This window comes from Octopus bimaculoides, chromosome 6 (assembly GCF_001194135.2).
Source record: "Octopus bimaculoides isolate UCB-OBI-ISO-001 chromosome 6, ASM119413v2, whole genome shotgun sequence".
Lineage (NCBI taxonomy): Eukaryota > Metazoa > Mollusca > Cephalopoda > Octopoda > Octopodidae > Octopus > Octopus bimaculoides.
This window is the reverse complement of record NC_068986.1, coordinates 39,209,055-39,228,610: the sequence shown is the minus strand read 5'-3', so window position 1 is coordinate 39,228,610 and position 19,556 is coordinate 39,209,055. Positions and strand designations below refer to the sequence as shown.

Here is a 19,556-nt window from a genome sequence, read left to right as displayed (position 1 = left end):
TAATTTTTCCTGTATCATCTTAATTAATAACCCTTTCTACTGAAGGCACAAGGCTTGAAATTTTGCAGTGGAGGGTTAAGTCAATTACATCAACCCCAGTGTTTCACTGGTACTTAATATATCAACTCCAAAAGGATGAAAGGTAGAGTTGACCTCAGCGGAATGAACATAACAGCAGACAAAATACCACTAAGCATTTTGCCCGACATGCTAACAATTCAGCCAGCTTGCCACCTTACCTTAGTAATATATGTATATTCAACCCAGTAGTTCCTTCATATTGATAACCTTCTTTTAGAATTCACTTATATATACCTCCTTGTAACTTGAGGTTACGCTTTGACTCATCTTCTTCACCACCTTCTCTCTCTCTCTCTCTCTCTCTCTCTCTCTCTCTCTCTCTCTCCTTTTCTAATTGGGGTCACCATGTATCTCCCCTACTGCAAGGCACCTATTTCTGTCCCTCTATGATACCCTAACCTCTCTTCACTTGGCACAAAGCCTCCTCCTTCAATACTACTACCCATGCCCATTCATTTGAGGGCTCTTGTTCCCTAACCTTGATTGAGCAGATTTATGATGAAAATCATTCCTAGCTATGACCATCCCATCTTTTCAAAACTATGTCTTGGACTGCATTACCTAAAGTGTACTTCCATTTTCCAAATCAGTGAGATTTAAGGGATATGTTACTGCTATTTCCTTAATAGGTTAATTGTCTCATATTGTTGTTAATGGTGATGTTACTACTGTTGACGTTGCAACTTTTTCATTGCTTAAACTAAACATTATTTAAATTCAGTAGATGTCAGTTTACATCTGAGAGAACTTCTCTCCTAATTTCTCTATGGCTACAACTTGCCTCTCTCTTTCATTAATGCCAGAAACATAGAGATCGTGCATTTGGGTATGTCTTCAATCTCAGGCTGTAGTGTACACACACACGCACAGTCATGCACGCACGCATGCACACACACACACACACACACTTACACACACACTCACTCTATGAATGAGCACGACTTTGCCATGGCAAGCCTTCTCTTCAAATGCAATCCCAGGCATTGCTGTGTGGATAAGAATCTTGCTTTGCAACTACATGGTCTCCGGTTAAGTGCTACTGTATGGCACCTTGGGTAAGTGTCTTCTACTATAGCCCTAGGCTGACCAATACCTTGTGAGTAAATTTAGTAGATAAAAGCATCCAGTCTGACTGTTAAGTGGTTGGCATTTGGAAGGGCATTCAGCTGTGAAAACCGTTCCAAAACTGATCTCACCTGTGCTCGTGCCATGTAAAAAGCACTCAGTCCACTCTGCTGGGTGTTTGATGATGGGGCACTGCCATGAAGAACTTTTAGTAGAATGAATCAACCCAGTACTTATTTTTTTGTAAACCTGTTACTTATTCTATTAGTTTCTTTTGCCAATTGTCTAAGTTACAGGGTTGTAAACACACCAACACCAGTTGTCAAGCAATGGTGGGGGACAAACATGGACGCAAAGGCACACACATATTTAGTGGGCTGCTTTCTGTCAACCAAATCCACTCACAAGGATTTGGTCAGCCCAAGATTATAGTAGAAGACACTTGCCCAAGGTGCTATGCTGTGGAACTGAACCCAAAACCATGTGGTTAGGAAGTAACCTTCTTACCTCACAGCCATGCCTGGTCTCTGATACTGAACAGCTAGGTTACAGAGACATAAACGAACACACAAAAACACACTTCATATACATTTGTGTGTGTGTGTGTGTGTGTGTTTGTTTGTTTAAGGTCCTGTGACTTAACATTTCAGCATCAGAGAACAACAAAATATGTTCCTGACTTAAATATTAAGTATTGAGTTAGATTTGTTTGATGAAAAACACTTTCAAGTGGTGCTCCAGCATGGCTGCAATCCAATGACTGAAGCAAGTAAAAGATAAAAGCTAATCCCATTAGGTACCAAACTAAATAAAAGTAGTTATACATTCCTTCTGTCACCAACTCAACTATTTGGTATGTATTATGTCATGAGACTCAATAGTGCATTTATAATTAAACAGTAATGTCTAAAAATAAACTGAACTTTACTGAAGAACTTTTCCAAAGTTTTGACAACATTATGGTAATTACTAAACTAGAAATGCTTTTCATTATATATTTTTGTTATATATTACTTCTTGTTATATATTACATTTTTGTTTTTAATTTTAGATCAAAATATTCAACTATGCTAAAAATGTAATTGCTCTAGCTATAAAGATATTTAATTTCTTTTAAAATACTCAGTAATTCTAACAGATTTGCTTTTAGCATATTCTAATTTCTTTTTTTTATTTTTTTTTTCTTCTTTTTCTTGGTGGAAAATTTGAACATTTGCATATTATCACAAAATGGTAAGCATAGGAAACTGATAGAGCATTGTGGATATTTTAAATGGTATCAAGCATGATATTGATGTGTCTTGGTATATGTCATTGTTTGATAGGATAGTTTCTCAACAAATCAACCAAATCAAAAAGTGGCTTACCTAATTTAAATGATATGTTAGAAATCTGTCAGCTATCATCATCATCATCATCATCATCATCATATACAAACCATGTTCTGTTCATTTCAATCTAAAGGTTATAATGTTTCCCCACCACCACCACCATCTCATTACACTAGTTAAATTTCAGCCTCCTTATTGCCAGAACCATTTAAGTTAAGATCGATATTCCAGCTCTTTGGATAAATAAATAACCCACATCAAACAGCAGAGAAAAGCAAAAGTAATAGCTACTTCTTTATTCTTTTTTTTTTTTTAATGGGCTTGGCACTTTAGCAAAGATGTCTTTTAATGTACTTTCATTCTTTATGCATTTTTATTCTGAACTAATGTCTTCCTAATATATATATATATATATGCATATATGTGTGTACGTATTTGTGTGTGTGTGTGTGTGCGCGTGTGTTAAATGTCTGCACGAGATTATGCGCACACAAACGCACACACACACATGTGCATTTGAACAGCCACATACAAATTTACAAATCAGTACATTTCTGAATATGCATTTTACTATTTATGTATCTGTCTGTCCATTCATGTATGTGTGTGTGTGTAGTGTATTCATATATGTAGTTGTATATCTGTATTCATAAAAATATATCAGAGGCACATGTGTCACATGTGTACGTGTATAATTATATATGTATTTGATGTTTAGTAGAGGATATTATATATACATGCATACATACATACATACATACATACATACATACATACATACACACACACATGCATGAGGATATATTTAGGTGAATAAATATGGAAAGAATCTCAGAGGACCGCCTATTTAATTAATTATTCTTAAAGTATTAGATTGGGTTTCTTTGGTGTTGCTTTTTTATGTAAAGGATGAATAATAACACATTCAGTTCAGTTGATCCTTGTTTTGTCATGAAATATTAGATCAACAATTGCAAAATTCAAACTAAGTCCAAATTAGATAGTATAAAGCGAGGGTTTTCAACCATTTTTTTTTTTAATTTGTGAACACTTTTGATGACTATTTTATTCTGGTGGACCCCCATAGCCATTCAATATTTAGAATGTAGTTTTATAGAAGCTTCTTACAAAATTCCTATTTTGTTTTTCACACATTAACTTGTGTAAGTTGAACTGTGTGAGATGTTAGAGAAAGAAACCTAACTGTTTCTTGCAATACATACCAATATATGCATCTAAAGCAAAACTTTTTCAGGGGCCCTTTAAATACTGTTGTGGATCCCCAATTTACTATTTCATTGCATGGACCCCCAAAAGTCTTATATGGACCCTCAGGGGCCATATGAGCCCTGGTTGAGAATCACTGGTATTAAGTGATTTTTTTCTACTGGTCTACCACAGTACTTTGGCAATACTTATGGGTGCTTTGCATGATTGTCTCAATTTATAACGATGTCCTGTAATAGAATAAGAACATTAATAAAATTTCAAAAAAGAATCTACTAAAAGTTCAACTATTAATGCTACCACAACTTAAGTTATACGATTTAACCATTGCTATTGTTAAGATGTTGAAACATTGTAATGCACCAAGTATGTGTGGAAGATTATATCTGTCAATTTTGTTACTCTGATTATTTACAGCTTTGACTTTATTATAATTTAGGCTCATTCATCATCATCATCGTCGTCGTCATCATTTAACATCCACCTTCCATGCTGGTATGGGTGGGATGGTTTGAGAAGAAGAACCAGCCAGGTAGAAGCCTGCACCAGACTTCTGTAACTGTTTTGGCAGGATTTTTACAGCTAGACGCCCTTCCTAACACCAACCACTCAGCAGAATGGACTTAGTGCTTTTTAGTTGGTACTTGTACCTGCAGACAGGGTCACTAAGTACTTGCAAGATAGAGAGAAAAAAGCTCTTTCGAGGGGAGAAGGAGCATTGGAGGAGGTGATCTTGTGTCGGATGATGAAAGGTTATAGTGAGGCAGAGAGACAGAAACAGGGGTCTTGCTGTAGAGGATGTACAAGGTTACTCAGCCGGAGAGAGAGAGAGAGAGATCAGGAATGAAGACAGAAACAGGTGCACTACCGCAAAGGAAATACATGGTTACCCAACCTGAGGGAAGTACAAGAAAAGGAGAGAGACAGATAGACAGATAATAGGATAGAGACAGTGGCAAAGTGCCGGGCATATGCAATGATACAGTGAGACAAGGTGTGGGTGGAACATGCAAGGTGGAAGCTATCAGAGTGCAATGATACAGTAGCACAGGGCCAAGAGGACAGGATTGGGGACTGGGAGGTATGCCTAGTACATGACATGGAAATGTGAGGTAGAGAAGAGATGTAGTTTGGTTTGTTGTGGTAGAGTGTGTGAGAAGTTTTCTTGTTAAATGTGGGTGAGACACACAGCACTTCTAGAACTCAGTTTTGCTGACGTGGGCAGGTCTTCTCAAGATCTTCATATCACCAGACATCTCAGTCCATTGTTATTTTCTCTGTGAGGCCCAACATCCTGAGATTGGACCTTACCACCTCACCCCACGTCTTCCTGGGTCTCTCTCTTCTGCAAGTATCATCTACTTTCAGTGATCAGCACTTCTTTATGCAGCTGTCCTCATTCATACACATCACATGTCCAAACCAACGTAGTCTTCTCTCTTGCATGCTACATTTTATTCCTCTTATGCCCAACTTTTCTCTTAATACATTTGCACTTTGCCATACATGTGCACTGATGTTGCACATCCAATGGAGCATACTACCTTCCTTTCTCTCCAGTCTACTCATGTCTTCTGCATTCAGAGCCCATGTCTCACTAACATAGTGTTATATCTTTTTAACTTGTTTATATTGATCATCCCCATGTTGAGCAACAAAGTTACTTTCTTGATAACATTACTTAAATATCAGTTTCAAATTTTGGTACAAGGCCAGAAAATTCGGGGGAATGAGTAAGTCAATTACATTGACCCCAGTACTCAGCAGGTAATTATTTTATTCACCTCGAAAGGTTGAAAGGCAAAGCAAAGTCAACCTTAACAGAATTTGAACTCAAACCATAAAGTCAGACAAAATGTTACTAAGCATGTTGGCTCATGTGCTAACAAAATGCAGTCAGCACACCACCTTAACATTACTTAAATATTAGAAATATTTCATTTTCTTCAATCATTCACTTATTTCCCATTATTCTTCAATCATTCACATCATTTCCTATTATTCTTTGATAATTCCAACACTTTTCTATTACTGTATTTGCATATCTAAAGCCAAAGTTCATTCTTATGAATACTGACATTAGTTGTGGACAGGTTGAAAATAGTTTAAATCCTTAACTGCTATAACTTTATCCACATTTATTCTAATGATCTCACATAATTGGCACATTCTGTATCTACCTTGTCTTGACTTTGTTCCAGCTATTGTGTTTGCTGAAGCTAAGTAATACTTTATCATCTCAAAATACATTATTAACTCTCCTCTAAGGCAGCGAGCTGGCAGAATCATTAGCATACCAGGCAAAATACTTAGCAGTATTTCATCCGTCTTTACGGTCTGAGTTCAAATTCTGTTGAAGTCAACTTTGCCTTTCATCCTTTCGGGGTCAATAAATTAAGTACCAATGAAACACTGGTGTCAATGTAATCAACTAGTCCCCTCCCCAAAAATTTCAGGCCTTGTGCCTTAGTAGAAAGGATTATTAACTCTCCTCATATCTCTTCACCAGTACCAATGCATAAGTTTTATCTTCTATGTATTTAATTCTTGGTCAATTTCTCAACTGATTTATACCTTACTTTACTAGTTCACATCACCTACTCTGTGCTTCTTCAAAATTTTGTGTTTTTCACCAGTTACCACAGATTCTCCATGGTTTCTTTACACTGCTGCAAATTCAGAAATTTTTTATAGGATGAAAATCTTTCTATCAGCTGTGTCAACAATGCTCATTGTCATTTCGTAATCTTTTTGTTACCATATTTCTGTTGAAATACACTTCTTTTGTTCATTTATTTTTGAAAACAATGGAAATTTTTGTAAAAATGCTGTCATTGTCAAGCTATTGTTTAGAACATAAATCAATATGAAATTTTGATAAAAGATTTAATCTAAGTCATTTTAAAATAGGATGTTTGTATCATAGAACCAAGTTTCTGGTGGATTAGTGACAAAAGGGTTACACATATTTCTGGCTGTTAAAAACAAATATTTTTACAGGATTTTTTAAAAAATTTCTACTGAAGTCTAAAATATTTAATAGGATTGCATAACTGTAATTTCTAATTTATTTTATTGGTATAGTCAACCTCTCCCATTTGCAACGTCTTCATATTTTGAAGAAAACTATTTCTGACGTTTTATGAGGACTAATTTCCATTAACCATTTTGTTACCATATTTTTGTTGAAATGTAGTCATTATTTCAATTAAATTTGAAAATGAGGAAGAATTCATTAAAATAACTTTATTATTAAGTTGTTGTTTGGAACATAAATTAGCATGAAATTTTGATGGGATGAATATCAAGACATAATAACAGATGTTGTTGCTAGGATTGTAGCAAATAGGGTTGATGATGCTAGTTAATGTAATAGAAACCAGTTACACTGAATTATAGTATCTCTGGAAGTAAGTTAATAAAATTCTAACTACATAATCATAAGCTACAGCTATTGTCACACTAAGAGAACCACAATTACCTTGATTGTCTCTGTTTCACTGACAGTTGATACCACTCCTACATTATGGTCAAGTGAAAACATCCCCAGGACTATTTCCACAATGGAAGGCCTTCTCACATCTAAATACATTTGAATGTGTTAGATTGGACTTTACACAAATATATTTTATTCATTCAACACTGCTTCATGCGACTATTTATTTAATTATTGCTTGACCAAACCCTATGTATATCAGCATATGTACTGTATTCTGTTCTAGTAAGAATTAATTTGCTCTTATTGGGCCATGAAAAACAGATTTGATGTTCATAGTTGATGAAGTGAAAGGACAGAAACACATGCATCTCATGGTCCAATATCATTCGCAGCCCAGTATGTGTTTTCACACAGACCTAAGAAGAGAATTTTCTGCCAGGACTATTTCTACAGTGGAAGGTTGTCTTCCAAATGCACTTGAACATATTAGGTATGACCTTACTCTGTTAAAATTTTTAACACTGTCATATGACCATTGACCAATGCTTATTTTGTCAACAGCAGAAAAATTAAAAGTAAAAACCACCTTGGTGAGATCTGAACACAACATAAAGGGATGTAACTAAATACCACAAGGAATTTTATATGCCTTCTACTGATCCCACCATAAACCATCCTACAGGAGAGTGTGTAGATTCAATAGAAGGCTAAACTTGTTTTATTAATATAGCTATGTCCAAACATATGAACACCATTCCATTTGTACTACGATGACAAACAATGAAAAAGTGTTTCAAAATCTCTTATTTACATTTTGATTGTTACCATATCATACTGTTTAATTAATCTCGTGTTTTATCTGTCTAATGTAGTAGTGTTCTGACAATGAAACATCTTACAGTAGACCTATACTATAATCTGTACATTATCAATCAATATTTGTGTTCGTCATCACCATCACTGGTCTAGTGTTTATTTTCCTATATTGGCATTGTTTAGACAGGTCTGTAACAAAACATATTCCTTCCACACATCTTTTACCTTGCATTATCTATTCTTCTTCAACACTGACATCAGTTTTGTGTTTGTTGGCATTATTTAGACAGTTCTATAAAACATATCTCTTCTACATATTGTCATATTATCCGTAAAGTATAATTCCCTGCCTCACCCCATACCGTATCTTTTGTTATCTATTCTATTTAGGATGCACTGCCAATGCACTTTTATGCCATCACTATTTCCATATTTTCTACAGTATTTATGTACATAATATTTCTTTTACCTCCTTTAACCTATCATGTCATAGTGGTACCACACATGATATTTGACATCAAATAATGTTATCTTGAACCGATCGGACTACTAGAGTTCATTACTCTCCAAACTAAGCCATATGCTTGGTGCTACAACAAGCCACCAATATATAAAAATAATATAAACCCAAGAATATATTATAAAAAAAGACTAACAGAATTATAATTCCTTATCTCAGAGTTTGAATTAAAACAATTAACACTCTAAGTAACGAAAGCCCTAAAAAAAACTCTTATCAATACCCTATCAAAAAGTAAAAATCACTTTAATCTATGATTTTCAATGTTATTATTTCACTCTTGTGGTAAAACTTGTCAGTTCTATAATTCACATATTTCTTACAGCCATGGACTGTACCTCCTTATTTATGCATGACTAACTGACACATTGAATGCTAAGTGACTTTGTAAGGTATACACTTGAGATAGGCCTTTACACTATCAACTTTTCACCCAGTTTATTGACATTCCAGCATCTCAATCAGTTGCTACTCTACATCCTAGTACATACTGCAGATATTTAACAACAGGTCAACCCAGATTGAGCAGCTTTGTAATCACAGGCATTCCATCTCTTATTAAAGGTACACAAGACTACTTTCTCCAATGCGTTCTTTGCTTTTAAAGACAGTAGCATATAATTTGTGTAAGACTAGCTACTATTTCTTATAGGTTGAGTAACCATGTAGATGCTCCCTCATTGGTTTGTGTTATTGTATATTGTCAGTTAAAAAACGTAGCATTGGTTTTACAAAGCAAATAATATAATGTTCAATACAGTGTATATTGATATCTATCACATGCTACTATAGGCACAAGGCCTGAAATTTTGTGGGGAGATAGCTAGTCAATTACATAGAACCCAGTGCTCAACTGGTGCTTATTTCATCAACCCCAGAAAGATGAAAAGCAAGTTGACCTTGGTGAGACAGACAAAATGCTGCTAAGTGTTTTGTCCAGCAGACTAACAGTTCTGCCACTTACAGCCTTCCATGATTGACAGTAATATTAATTTCAAACTTTAGCACAAGGCCAGCAATTTCAGGGTGGGACTAAGTCAATAATATTGATACTAGTGCTCAACTGGTATTCATTTTATCAACCCCGAAAGAGTGAAGGGCAAAGTTGGCCCAGGTAGCATTTGAACTCAGAATGTAAAGACAGGCAAATGATTGACAGTAATATTAATAGTGATTTTAGTTTCTTATGCACAGACTAAATCTTTCAGACATTTATTTGTTTGATACCAGAAAGACAAAATTGAGCTCAAATGTCATGCTAACCATGGTGAGGTTTGGTACCAAATCCTGAGTCTTTCTATTTTGATTGCAAATAATTCTGTGTTGCAATTTGGATTGATTGAACCAGCTAAACTTAATGTATGTGAAAAATAACAGCAGTTTTTATAGCTGCTATAGTTACAGATACATAAGAATAATACATCTTGGAAACCCAACATATTTCTACAGCAAGAACTAATGCACATTCCTGATGGGCTATGTGTTAGCATTCTCTATGAATTGTTATAGAATTATAATAATAATGATGATGATTAAGATGATTGTGTTAGTGATAGCGGCAGCAACAACAACAACTATAATATTCGAATGCAACATTTACTGCTTCTGGGTTCAATCCCACTGCATGGTACTTCACGCCAGTATCTTCTGCTATTGCCCCAGGCTGACCAAAGCCTTGTGAGTGAATTTCGTAAACAGAATCTGATAGAAACCCATCGTGTGTGTGTGTGTGTGTGTGTGTGTGTGTGTGCGTGCGCCTCCTTGTCTTGAAATCACATGATGGTTGTAAAATGATTGTTACTCTCATACAAGCAGTGTCATTCATTTCCAATATTCTACAAAAACATGTCTGACCATGGGGAAATATTTACCTTGTTTAGAAACAAGTGAGGGTTAGTGACAGGAAAGGCATCTGGCTGTAGAAAATCTACCCCAGTATTCTGCTCAACCCTTGCAAGCATAGAAAAGTAGACATTAAAATGATGATGGTGACTTCTTCATGCTAACCAATACGAAATTTGTCAGTACACCAGTGAAGGAGCCTCTTACATGGTCGCTGAGCCTGCTAGAAATAATAAACTAATATCCTTCAGATCATACGCTAGCACCTTTTTTAAAGGTGGTAAAGTGTGATATTAGGCTGCTATCTTTTTTCTTTCTCTTTTTATAAGGGAACATTACACAATATACTCTTAGATATACTATTTGAAGAAAACTATGGGGGGTGATAATTGTTGGAACAGCACCTTCTACTATATGTGTGTACACACACATACATATATATATATATATATATACATATACAATGGGCTTCTTTCAGTTTCCTTCTAGCAAATCTACTCACAAGGCTTTATCAGCTCAAGGCTATAGTAGATGACACTTGCTGAACCTGAAACCATGTGGTTGAGAAGCAAACATTTTACCACACAGTGATGCCAGTATGTTTGTATTAATATATTATTGTGGACTGGACACATACACAAGATATGCAGTGTGTCGGTCTTAATCATACATTTGTTCAGTGTTGTAATTGCTATAATTGGCATGTCTTTCAAAAAGATAAGACTTGAGTATGAGGTTGCCATTTTAAAGACATCAGCTGGTTAAGTAACTACATTGAAACACTTCACTCTACTCTTATTATGATAACATTAATACTGGGTTTTTTTGTTTTTTTTTTAGACAAGTTATCTCCTCACATTCAGAAAAGACAGAAAATTTAGATGCAATGTTAATAATTTTTCCAAAGACATCAGCGGTTAACCCTTTTGATATCAGCCTGTCTGACATCTCTGGTTCTATGATACAAATGCACTGTTTCAAAGTGATCTAAATTAAAATTTTCCATAAAAATTCCTTGTTAATTTATATTCGAAATGCCTGCTTAATAATGACAAATTTATTTTACTATATTCTAAATTATTTTCAAAATTAATTGAAACAAAGGCAATGTTTTTCTACAGAAATATGGTAACAAAATGGTTAAAGTAAAACTGTTCCATCTAGGAATAAAAGCTGGATCTCTAAATAATGTAATGAGGATGATAGTAGTAATGGTCATTATTGCTACGGCACTGATTTTTATTATGGTTTATAGGAACCTTATGAGCAGTCTCGAGAAGTTTGAAATGTTGCTTTATAATGTAAGATTTTAAGGTGAATTTCTTGACTCTAAAAAAGCCTGTTTCTTTTTTTTCACACAGCAAGGATGCTAAAGAAAGGCGTTAAATACTTAAGGTTTAGTGCATCTTTAGCAATCTGATACTTAAATACTTAAGATTTATTGCATTTTTAGCAATCTGATACTTAAATACTTAAGATTTATTGCATTTTTAGCAATCTGATACTGGCAGAACAACAATAAAATGCTGAATAAATGAAAGGAATTATAATCCTTTCTCCTCTAGGCACAAGGCTTGAAATTTTGGTCGTTGGGTAGTCAATTAGTCAACTGGTACTTATTTTATCAACTCTGCAAGGGATGAAAGACAAAGTTGACCTCAGTGGAATTTGAACTCAGAACTTCAAGCTGGACAAAGTGTCACTAAGCATTTTGCCTGTTGTACTAACAATTCTGCCAACAAAGGATAATAATAATAATAATCCTAATTGTTAGATTAACTATTCATTTTAAATATCAGTTTTCCACTTAAGCATGTAAACATCTTAATAAAAACAGATGTGTAGCAAAAAATATAAACTTTGCTAATACAACCTTTATATAAAGTTTACCTTTGCAGTTTTAGTTTTTTAAGGTTTTCTTTTCACCATTTACCATTTGATAGAATTCCTTGAATATCTTGTGGCAGTGTTCTTTCACTCCAAGTGCTTAACATAATTGAACTTGAAGAATTTGTTGTGCTGTAATCATCCACAGTCCATCATAATCTTAAACAAGTTAATCAAATCATCCTATTTTCTGAAGCACTATGTGCCTGGTTTATTATTCAGACACGAAATAAAATTGCATTTTGTCAGTTACTCTGTAAATGCTTTATGAAAATATTTCCTCTCACTGTCACAAGTTCAACCTCCAGCATTAATCTCTTAAAATATCCTCTCTCATGCACATCGCATAATGGTATCATAAAAGATAGCGTGTTAGAATAGAAGAAGAATTCTTTTCAGGGTGTTAGTCAAATGCTAGCTTAAAGTTGAAACAGTTTAAAATTTCTATAAATGTGGATATGATCTGACTGTAGGTCATGTTAAAGTCAATTCATTTCATTAAGAGGCTTCAGAAAACATTGTCCATTTGATATCAAGGATTTCCTTTTACATAACCTGAGTTACTGTTGTTTATTCTTATAAAGTTATATTGAACTACACTCATTTAGACAATCATGATTTATCTTGATCTAGGATATAAAAAAAAAGACCAAGAACAGGTTTGACTGTGTGGTTAGAAGTTTGTTTCCCAACCATATAGTTCTGGGTTCAGTCCCATTGCATGGCACCTTGGGAAAGTATCTTTGACTACAGTCCCAAGCCAGCCAGAGGCTTGTGAATGGATTTGACAGAAACTTGGTTCATATATTCCTTCTTTTGAACATCAGATGTAAAAAAAACACCATGTTTTCCTTAATTATTGTCATGGTAAACTGTCTTGTTAATAGAGCTAGGTTTCTTATTTTAAATCTTGTACTGAAATTTCATTTCTATGTCTATGAAGTGCACTGGATGTGAAGTTAAAGTACTGGGCTGATGACCACATGCTCATAAGTTCTCATTTTACTAGTGTCATTATTGTTGTACCTTACCCTAATCTGCTGAAGTTCGCGCATCATCATCTTCATCCTCATCTTCATTTAACATCCACTTTTCTATGCTCACATGAGCTGGGCATAATTTGTTGAGGTAGATTTTCTATAGCTGGATGCCTTTCCTGTCACTAATCCTTACCTATTTTGAAATATGGTAAATACTTCCCCATGACCAGACCTGTCTTGGAAGATAGGGAATGAAGGATACTGCTTGCATGACAGTGACACTTGTTTAGTACTATCACATGATCTCAAGTCAAGAAGACAGGGATGCACTCACACAAATATGCATACGTGCACCCAATCAACACACACACACACATTTTAAAATATACATGGGCTTTTTTCAACTTTTGTCAACTAGATTTATTCACAAGGCTTTGGTCAACCTGGGGCTATAATAGAAAATATTTACCCAGAGTGTCAGGCTGTGGGATTGAACCCAAAATCAAGTGGTTGAGAAGCAAACTTTTTACAACACAACCAAACCTGTGCTTGTTGACTAAATACACATGCTCCTTTTTATAACTGAACTGTTAGAAGTAAGGTCATTTGGTTAAAAAAGAGAATTTATCTAATATATAAACTGAACCACGCATGTACATCATGTAAAAATGGATATAAACGATAAAAGAAATATCAATAATATCACTGATGACTGAGCATTAACAATTCTTTTATACTAAAGTGTATCTTGATCTACTCAAAAAGCATTTCTTTGAAACTATAAAAACTGCTATAGGTTACTTTGTGAGCTGCAAGTTTTCAGGCAAACTCTCATAAAACATTCAATTTCAGAGATTTGTTTTATTACCATATTTTCTGGCATACAAGTCAACTTAGTATGGCATTGGCACTGGCACTCCGTCGCTTACAACGTCGAGGGTTCCAGTTGATCCGATCAACGGAACAGCCTGCTCGTGAAATTAACGTGCAAGTGGCTGAGCACTCCACAGACACGTGTACCCTTAACGTAGTTCTTGTGGATATTCAGCGTGACACAGTGTGACAAGGCTGACCCTTTGAATTACAGGCACAACAGAAACAGGAAGTAAGAGGGAGAGAAAGTTGTAGTGAAAGAGTACAGCAGGGTTCGCCACCATCCCCTGCCAGAGCCTCGTGGAGCTTTTAGGTGTTTTTGCTCAATAAACACTCACAACGCCCGGTCTGGGAATCGAAACTGCGATCCTATGACCGCTAGTCCGCTGCCCTAACCACTGGGCCATTGCGCCTCCACTAACTTAGTATATAGTAACAAACATTCAAACAGCTTCACTATCTTTCCAAATCCTGCTGCATTTCACATGGAATTTTTAGTTCTTCAAAGTTGTTTTGGTGCATAAGTTGACTACTTTTTTTGCTGGGGCTGTAAATTTTGGTCTGAAAAATTTGACTTGTAAGCTAGAAAATATGATAATTCTTTCATTTTGGAACTGATACTCTGATTTATGACATTTTTCTATTTTGACAAGTGTTATGCTTATTAGATTGTAGCAACTTAGCATTGAAGCTTTGTTAAAAGTATTTAGCTCAAGGGTTTGAATTCAAACACAGAGATTTCTGTACAATGATTGGATTATAATGTATGAAATAAAAGTGCAAATGTAGCTAACAGTTTACTAGTCTATTATACAGTTATAACTTCAGGTTATTTATTTCACTTCTAAAACTGAACATCTCCCCCCCCCCTCTCTCTCTCTCTTTTATGAAGACAAGTCCATGATGGAAATAGAATCCTAAATTGACTACGACTTGTGAAATCGAGGGGAAAAAAATTAATAAAAAATAAAAACTAATTCCTATAAAATCACCGTAAAAGTGCTTCTCCTGAGACACAAAATAAATGTATTTAAAAATTTTTTTTTTATTGCAGTTAATGCTGAAGAATTATCTTCATGTAAAGTAAGTATTAAAATTTCTATTTTATGAAAGAGAAATACTTCGTTTCTATAATTTCTTTTTAAGTTTTACCTTATATGGATATGCTGGTATGAGATTAAGCAGTCAAGAGCTTGGAACATTTTGTCGGGTATAAAATAGCTGATGTTGAATGATTTTTCTCAGTAATATGACAAAATATACCTTTGATTTTGACAGGATGGTAGTAATTGATTGAAATTATTCTTAAAATAACTTGCAATATGAGAAAAATTAGAGTTAGTAGTATGTGAAGGAAAATGGAGAAAGAAAGAAGAAAGAATAAAATAATTTGTATTTGACACCAATGAACTACTTAGAATATGTAAAATGTATTTCAGTGTTGATATATAGATTATAATGCTCAGAAATGTGTAACAAATTTTATATCTTTAGTTTATCCCAAATAAGACTTACAATAATAATTTTTGGGGTGGAATTAATTTTTAATTTCTTGAAAATATCTTATTCCTTCGAGAGTTACTCAAACTAAACACTACATTTTTGATTTCTTTCTCTAACTAAGAGGCAAGTTTAAATTCATTTGAGGGTATTTTATATTTTCTTTTTTTTTTTTTTTTTTCCTTTGTGTATATCATTCAGTACATCACCACTTACTAGATTCAAGCTAACACTATATTCTAAGCAGTGCCTAGAATATAATGTTGGTCTATATTCTAAGTATTGCTTACACTTCACATGCTATAATTCAGTGGTTAGAGATAAAATGTCATAAGAGACATTACATAAAAAAAATTATATGATAAAATAATAAATATTCAAGCATTGAAATTTTTTTGGGAGTATTGTAGGACCAGGAAATTGATGTAAAACTATATGAAAGCTAAAAGCCATTGTTGGTATTATGTAACCTTATAGTCCTCACACAGACTTGGCAAGGTTTTTGTTACTGATTGTGTACTTATTGATATATTCTTGCAGGAAGAAGCCACAATGCATTTCTGTGCTCATCAATTGGATAAAAAAGACTTTTTTGGGAAATCCGACCCATTTCTCACGTTTTACCGATGTAATGAAGATGGAAGGTATTTGTTTTTCCTACATCATTTCTGTGAAATAATTTTCAATCAAGTTAAAAATATTTCATCCATTCCACCAGATACAAATAAATTCAAAAATCAAATATTTATGTTATTTCTACCCTATAATTTTCCTTCATAGTTTATTAACCATTTGTCATTGAATATTAAAGATATTAATATAGACCAAGACCAAACATCACTCCTTAAGTATTATATAATGGGGGAGGGGGAGAGTTATTCAGCATCAAGTCAGCCCTGAGTAAGTAGATTATAATCAGAGGTATTTCAACTCTGACCATCCTTCCCTTTCTGTTTGGATAGGGACACCGTGTCTAGGACTTCATTATGAAATGTAGCATTAACCCTTTAGTATTCGGATTATTCTGTCAAATGTAATGCTTTTTCATTTACATTGTTTTAAATTAATCATGCATTGTCCCATAGCTTCAAAATTTTGATGATGTGATTGCATATTTTTAGAATGACATTGAAGGGTAAGTGTGATAGGCTTGATTTGACTGGTTTGAACATAAAACAGATAGCATATTTGGGCCAGATATAGCCAGTTTAAATGCTAAAGGGTTAAATGGCTGATTGACTTCAGATCTACTACATAAATATCTGTATGTATTTTTAAACTGTATCCAATGTAACAGACTTCCAGCGTTGTATAACTGGGACCTTCAATTAACTTCTGTAGTTCAGCTATCTCACATTCACTGTGAAAGTCGCTTTTGTACTACTTTCTCATCCAGGCTTGCAACTGACTAGGACAGAGTTAGAAATGAATATAAAATAAAATATTATTAGTCAAAGGGTGTTTGGTCTTTGTAAGAATTTATATTGTCCTTTTATCATTAATTGATTTTGTCTATTTTCCCAATCTACCTATAAAATGGGCTTGAGCCCCAGGTAAAGTAACTCAGTATTATTTGAATGTAAATGAAATGATAGGAGAAATGTTTGTATATGTCTGTGTTTGTATGTGTATAAGTATGTATGTGGGTAGGCAGGTATGTATGTATAAGTGTGTGTATGCACTTATCTATTTGAAAATATTTTTGTTTAGCCTGAATTAAAGATTGGTTTAATGACTTTAATCATTTGATTGCTTTTAGTTACACTGTGGTACATAGAACGGAAGTAATAAAACGAACATTGAATCCTACTTGGCGACCCTTTACCATCAGCATAAGATTATTATGTAACGGAGATTATGACAGGTAAGCAATACCTGCAGTTTCTTTGCAATAATAAATCATCATCTTTATCATTATGTTGTTGTTGTTTAGCTTCTGGTGAGTCCTGATCAAGTAAACCTATGCCCAAAACCATTCTATATGAATCATGCTGTACTTTTTTCTTTCTTGATTCATGAGTTATTTTGTTAATGTTATATAGCAACAACAAGAGAAAGCCTATGATCAAATGTGTTCCACTTATGACCATCCGATTTTATTTATCTTGTACATCTAAGACTGCATTATCCAATGACTTAAAGGAGATCAGGCTGCTATATCTAGCAGGTTGAGAGTTTTCATAGAGGTTCCATTGTTGTTTCAGTTACATAGATGTTCCTTCGTTGGATCAGTTGCATAGAATCTACATTATTAGTTCGTTAACATATAATCAGCTTCATTGAGTCAATTTCACAAAGGCTGCAGGTAGTTAGGCAGACACTGAATTAGTTGGCTGAAATAGATGAAATCTACTTCTTGAAAGCAGAGGGAGAAAGATTTTAACCTAATTTTAAGGTACTGTAAAGAAGAAATACATGCTAGTACTAAAGCTGTGGCGGGAGTCTTTGGTTGTGTAACAGTGCAAATAATAAATAAAACAGGCGTAGGAGTGGCTGTGTGGTAAGTAGCTTGCTTACAAACCACATGGTTCCGGGTTCGGTCCCACTGCGTGGCACATTGGGCAAGTGTCTTCTACTTAGCCTCGGGCCGACCAAAGCCTTGTGAGTGGATTTGGTAGACGGAAACTGCATGTGTATGTATATGTTTGTGTGTCTATGTTTGTCTCCCCAACATCGCTTGATAACCGATGCTGGTGTATTTACGTCCCTGTAACTTAGAGGTTCGGCAAAAGAGACCGATAGAATAAGTACTAAGCTTACAAAGAATAAGTCCTGGGGTTGATTTGCTCGACTAAAGGTGGTGCTCCAGCATGGCCACAGTCACATGACTGAAACAAGTAAAAGAGTTGTTCCCTACAAAAATTTACTTGATTCTCAATTAAAAGAAAGCATTATCTATGGATGTTGTTGCTTAGCCCACAGTTGGTCCTGAATGGATAGACTTATGATCAAAGATATTCCTACTTTTCTGTATATCTTACACTACATGAGGGAACATGGCATAGTGCTTAGAGTGTTGCACTCATGGTCACAGGCTCATAGGTTTGATTCCCAGACTGGGCAGTGTGTTGTGTTCTTGAGCAAAACACTTGACCTCACATCACTCTCCAATCACTTCAACATCTGCATCTGGCATGCAGTGCAACTTTACAGGCAATGTCAGTTTGATGGAGGGGGCAAGCAAATGTACAGAACATAGCTTTGATCACTATAAACAAACATCTGAACAAGTTGTTCAGTAAAAAAATGCAGAAACATCTTTCTCAGATTCAAGAGACTACAATTATTTATCATATGACTGAATGTGTCCTTTCTTTTTTGGTGGTTTCTTTTTGGTTGTCTTTGGGAGTTTTTTGAGGATATGTGAAAACTGAAGGACATTTAATAGCTATTTTTAACAGGTTGTGCAACCATGTGGAACATAGAAGTAGATGTTTTTGGTTCTTTATTGAATTCAACTCATTTGCTACAAATTGAACTTCCTCATGTTGCATGTATCATTTTCAGGATAGGCATAAATCATTGGCATAAAATTGATAACTTTGTTTCACAAGACAGCGTGTAAGCTGTTTTGTATAAATCAATTAGATTTTTTAGATTTTTTTGTAAAGTATCAGTTTACCTATGTAACGAAATACTCAATTGTTTTGCTTTATATTTGGTATGGCATTTAGATACGCTGATCTGAATGACATGCTGGTCTTTATTACTCACTAACATGCCAGCGTGATATATTTTTCACCAAATTACATTCCTGGCGACATGTATTGCAGTCTGGCAAGTTGATATCATGTGTTGGAGATATACAAATATAAGGTTATTTGTGTGTGTGTGTGTGTGTATGTATATGTATGTATGTATGTATGTATGTATGTATATATATATATATATATATATGTGTGTGTGTGTGTGTATGTATGTATATATGTATGTATATATATATGTATGTATATATATATATGTATGTATATATATGTATGTATGTATATATATAT

General features: G+C 34.5%; 1 protein-coding gene across 2 annotated transcripts in view; it reads left to right on the top strand.

The window, feature by feature from the left end:
* The window catches only part of LOC106882052 (copine-8), a 263,320-nt gene that overhangs the window by 194,573 nt on the left and 49,191 nt on the right, over window positions 1-19,556 (top strand). For both annotated transcript variants that reach the window (XM_052968690.1, XM_052968691.1), the window contains 3 exons: window positions 15,116-15,144; window positions 16,102-16,205; window positions 17,321-17,425. In XM_052968690.1, coding sequence (XP_052824650.1) covers window positions 15,116-15,144; window positions 16,102-16,205; window positions 17,321-17,425 — 238 coding nt within the window. The remainder of the gene's footprint in view (window positions 1-15,115; window positions 15,145-16,101; window positions 16,206-17,320; window positions 17,426-19,556) is intronic.